Source organism: Penaeus monodon, chromosome 5 (assembly GCF_015228065.2).
Source record: "Penaeus monodon isolate SGIC_2016 chromosome 5, NSTDA_Pmon_1, whole genome shotgun sequence".
Classification (NCBI taxonomy): Eukaryota; Metazoa; Arthropoda; class Malacostraca; order Decapoda; family Penaeidae; genus Penaeus; species Penaeus monodon.
The window spans coordinates 53,139,411-53,144,410 of record NC_051390.1 but is presented as its reverse complement, the minus strand read 5'-3'; the positions used below and the strand labels follow the sequence as shown (position 1 = coordinate 53,144,410).

Genomic DNA, 5,000 nt, shown 5'->3' with positions numbered 1-5,000 from the left:
TGTGCAAATTTTCAGACAAAAACCAGTTGAAGGTAGCAATGGTGTTGGGCAATGAAACATATAGGAAGTGATAGAAAGATGATGGTAATGTTCATGCAGATACCTGCAAACAACCCAAAATAATCATATATCATCAGAAACCATGATTTTTTGCTTTGTTTTCAATGGTAAGCGTGCAATTTTTCCAAAGGCGTTTAAGTTACATCATTGACTGGTGCGCTAAGGACACTCCAAAGTGTCCTTACTTTTTTTCTAGGGAACAGCCATACTGTGAATTATGTAGAAATGTCTGTTGCTGCTGCTTCGGACAAGGTGCCAGATTTTCATACTTTCACAACTGTCAGAACTGTCAAGTTAAAACTGTCAAGATCGAGGGGAACGCAGGTCCCTGAATCACTTTTTAAAAGTGGAAAATAAGAAATCCAATTATCCGAAATCCAAGCCTAATCTGAATCTGGAAATATAAAGAATGTAGATAGATAAAGGACGAGTGATCTTCTGATTCTAAATGCATAAAAAATAATAAGTGCAAATTATACAAAGCGAGAAACTGAATCTACTCCTATAAAGCGTTGTATATCTCGGTCAATATACACTTATTCGTTTCTCCTTTGACAGCAGGGAAAACTGATGATCCTCCCTCAACGCGTGATAATTAAGCGCAACATAACTGCAAAATGTTCGTTTTTTGACGCAAGAGCTCTGTCAAGACTGCCTCTGTGGAGACACGGTAGGCGATAAAACGACAATATTTACATAACTGGCAACCTTTCCGTCAGCAGCGTCCCGCGGGAATTTTGAAACGCTGACGGCCGAAACTCGAGGAAATTTTAGTGTGCTGTGTTACTGTGCTTTTCGTGTGCAGCTTATTAACCTTTTACTGTTTAGCACATGTGGGTTGCATATTGATAATATGTGTGATAGGGCTCAGTGTCTGAATAAGAATAATATTTCAAATTTTACGTATGACTTGTCTTGTAAGATTCACTCTGTGTCAATATTATCCCCATTAGTTATTAAAACGCAAAAATCAATGTTGACTCTAAAAACTCAATAGATGAAAATGACGTAATGGGCCGTGCGAACTATAAGATAGATTATTTCTTTAAATCCATGTGAAGCTGAACTAAAATCAGTTTGTAAGTATTTTTACTAAATCTGTAAATTTCTGCGGTATATATGCCATCTTATCATTTCTACATAACAGGACATTGAACAAAGAAGGGAACCACACCACAGAAGCACGGGGTGGAACATAGCACTAGACGAAATATCAAGAAACTACGCGTACGTCAGGGAAATAACATAGAAGTACGTTAACACGAGAAATATAGTACCTAGTAAAATGAGAACTCTTTTTTTTAGATGATAATGATATATGAATCATTATATTAATACTGATGGCATGTATAAAGATAAGAATAAATCTAATGCAGTATATATATATATATATATATATATATATATATATATATATATATATATATATATATATATATATATATATATATATTTTTTTTTTTTTTTTTTTTTTTTTTTTTTTTTTTTTCATGACCACTGATAAATACTGGAACAGAACGTTGTCATACTGATCAGCGATAAAAAAAATATCAACTCCACAAAAGAAACTTACCTGCAATAACAATTGATTAAATTACGAACGAGAGTAAACTGATAATGAAGATAGCAGTTAGTGTCAGCAGGGTATAAAAGACAAACACTTATTTCTTCCTAGAGATTCTTATATGACTTTTTAATAATGGGGGTCACAACCTTGCATTTTCGAAATATTTGCTTTACCAACTACCTAATGTACATCCCTATCACACGCAAGGCTAATATTCAACCCATATGTGCTATACAGTAATAGGTTAATACGTTGCGTATAAAATGCATGTACTAACAAATTATATTAAAATTCCCGTGAGTTCTGGCTGTCAACGTTTCAAATTTCCCGCAAGAATCTTCATCTATTATCAACCGTGCGTGTGAGAGGGTATTTGGCTTTTTCTTTAATTGTCTATATTCTACATATTTCAAGAAGTATGATGGATTTCGTTTCTTGTCTTATAAGTGAAAACACAAAATTGTAAAGAAAAAAAATTAAGGACCTAGTAAAGTATCCCCTACACGGCTTCTGTGTTACACCTTAATTTACAGAAAATCGCCGTAAGTAAAGATGCGGAAATCTGGCACCTTAGCACAAAAGAATATACACATATTATCACAAATATGACGACAGAGAAGTTTAACTGTTATCAGGGAATTGAAGAAAATAACATTGAATTTCTTTTCGGTAGTGCAATAATGACGTCACCCCTGACTTCATCGTGACGTCACGGCAGATACACTCGGGATGCAGTGTTTCCATTATATGTATCCCATATTTGTGGTATGAGTTCCAAATGTAAAATACATGTATAAAGAAAACATAAAAACCTGTGCTTAAAAGATATATATAGATGATTATATGAACCGTGGAATTTGATCACTTGAATGTGATAGCGTCTATATTCAGGGTTTCCCTAGCGTTTCCATCATTAGTGTGTGATCCTTGACAGAGTGAGTTGCAGTGCACTTTTGTGGTGTTGAAAATCTGTTTTGAAAATATTGGATGGAGTTTTAACTGGTGAAAGGGTAACTGAAACAAATAAAAAAATACACAGATATGACAATGCGATGGCGCAGTTCAAAATAAATGTGGTTTCCGTAAGTGTGTAAGTAATTTACCTACCCACTTACGTATAAATTTCCATCCCCTTTTCTCTCTCTGTACCAATTTATGTGTGCGTATGTATATATGTGTGTATATATATTTATATATATATATATATATATATATATATATATATATATATATATATGTATATATATATATTATATTATATTATATATATTATATTTATATATATTTTTTTCTTTTTTCTTTTTTTTACGGTAGGTTCATGTTTGAGCCGCCGTGGTCACATTATGATACTTAATTGTAGTTTTCATGCTGTGATCCTCTTGAGTACGTGGTATGGTCCCCAGTTCCTTTCCACGGAGAGTGCCGGTGTTACCTTTTAGGTAATCATTCTCTCTATTTATCCGGGCTTGGGACCAGCAATGACTTGGGCTGGCTTGGCCACCCAGTGGCTAGGTAGGCAATCGAGGTGAAGTTCCTTGCCCAAGGGAACATCACGCCGGCCGGTGAGTAAGACCACAATACACCATGGATTTGGGTTTTCCAATGGCTGTATGGTAGATGGAATGGTGTTTTACAAAGCACTATAGACAATTTGTCTCTGGGACATAAGGGTGATAATCTACAGGCCTTTAAACAAGGGCACCACTGTCCTCCATGCTCGGTCAGCACGGTCAGGAGATGCCAAGGCCCTGGTGTGGCACTTGCGCCGCAGTTCAGTACTAACTGTTCGTAAGGTTTTATCTTCAGTAGATTTTCCTTATTCCGGTTAAAACCGTACTGAATTCCACGAAACGCGAACGAAGTGATATATACAAGGGTCTACGTCACTCAGCGTCTTCAAAGAGAGACTTGTACTCGTCAGGAGACGAGGAATCTACCTGTGTAAGTAAGTACATCATTAAATGTAAAGAGTAATTTCATTTGTTTGTAACCAGTTGATATAACATTGAAATAGAGTGAAATTACAAAAGGGAAATCGCACAAAAAATGGATGTATTATTCTCATAACAAACACTGAGCCCGGACAGAGTGGAATAAAAATCTGTTACCCAGTGATCTATACGCGTGAATATATTTGGGTTATATTCCACTTGTTACCATCCTTACTCAAGGGAGTATCAAGGGTGGTAAGAAGTAGTATAGCAGCACTCAAAAGGGTGCTTGGTAATATATATATATATATATATATATATATATATATATATATATATATATATATATATATATATATATAATGTGTATATATGCATATATATATATATATATAATGTGTATATATGCATATATATATATATATATATATATATATATATATATATATATATATATATATATTTTTTTTTTTTTTTTTTTTTTTTTTTTTTTTTTTTTTTTTTTTTTTTTTTACATATCAGATTACAGTATTTCAGTCACAGAGTATAGTTGCACAGAAAATCATTACCTCGTTTTTTTACAAGATATGAAAATGATTTTCCCGTTACTTCGCACGATTGCAAATGGCCAGCTATGCTTACTGAACCATAAAAAACACAATACTAGCATTGCTCGTGCAAGGTGTAACTCATTTACCTTATATCTCGGGGCTTCGAAATATCGTCAGCTCAGAAGGACAATGGAAATGCATCTCTTAATTTCTCCCGTGGCCCCAAATTTCTTTTCTTTAAGTTACCATCATATATGCATTTTATCTTCATAAGGCAAAGCATAATCAATTGTCTTTGGTCTGTTTTGTCATCGCATATCCCGGATGCTCAGAAAACACAACGAAACAAAAATCAAGCAAATACGTTAGACAGTTAATTGAACTCTACCGCAGCTTGTTTTTAAAAAAATCTTTTTATGTAGCTGGTTGCATACTAGATGGTTGGTTTTTATTTCCAAAATCTTAGATAACGTCAAAAATGCATGGTAGAGTTGCTATTCTCAAGATCTTAGATGGCAATAAATGATACAATTAAATGCAAGGCTAGGGTTTTCATTCTCAAGATCTTAGATAACCTTATTTAATAAACGTGTGTGTGTGTGTGTGTGTACGTGAGCGTAGTAGAAAAGGACTTGGATTATGAGGCCGGAAAAGGATGTACTTAAAATCTTGAAATCTAGATTTTTTTTCCCAGATAGCTACACCGTCTTTTATTTATTTCCAGATAGCTACACCTATTTTATTTAGTTATTATTATTTATTATTATTATTATTATTTTATTTTTCGACCAAAATGAATCTGAAAAGTGAGACGCTGTTTTACGTTAGGGTTCCGGGTCATTAGAATACTGGTAGGATGGGAAAACGAAATTATTAAAGCATAGAGTTAAG

The 5,000-nt window shown here is 33.9% G+C and overlaps 2 protein-coding genes across 10 annotated transcripts in view; one reads left to right on the top strand and one right to left on the bottom strand.

Moving 5' to 3' along the window:
• The window catches only part of LOC119573333 (F-box only protein 31-like), a 10,946-nt gene extending 10,199 nt beyond the window's left edge, over positions 1-747 (bottom strand). For 2 of the 9 annotated variants that reach the window (XM_037920518.1, XM_037920524.1), the window contains exons 1-2: positions 595-742; positions 246-454 (exon numbers count right to left, since the gene is read on the bottom strand). Coding sequence is in view for 1 of the 9 variants with exons in the window: in XM_037920524.1 (XP_037776452.1) it covers position 246 (1 nt within the window). In the remaining 8 variants the exon portion in view is untranslated. Of the gene's footprint in view, positions 104-203; positions 455-594 lie in introns of all 9 variants that reach the window. The other 7 variants (XM_037920516.1, XM_037920519.1, XM_037920517.1 and 4 more) reach the window with 7 other exon arrangements.
• A 1,795-nt stretch (positions 748-2,542) lies between these two features.
• LOC119573335 overlaps positions 2,543-5,000 on the top strand; it is a 9,560-nt gene continuing 7,102 nt past the window's right edge. The window contains exon 1 of the mRNA XM_037920532.1: positions 2,543-2,717. The gene's annotated coding sequence lies outside the window, so the exon portion shown is untranslated. The remainder of the gene's footprint in view (positions 2,718-5,000) is intronic.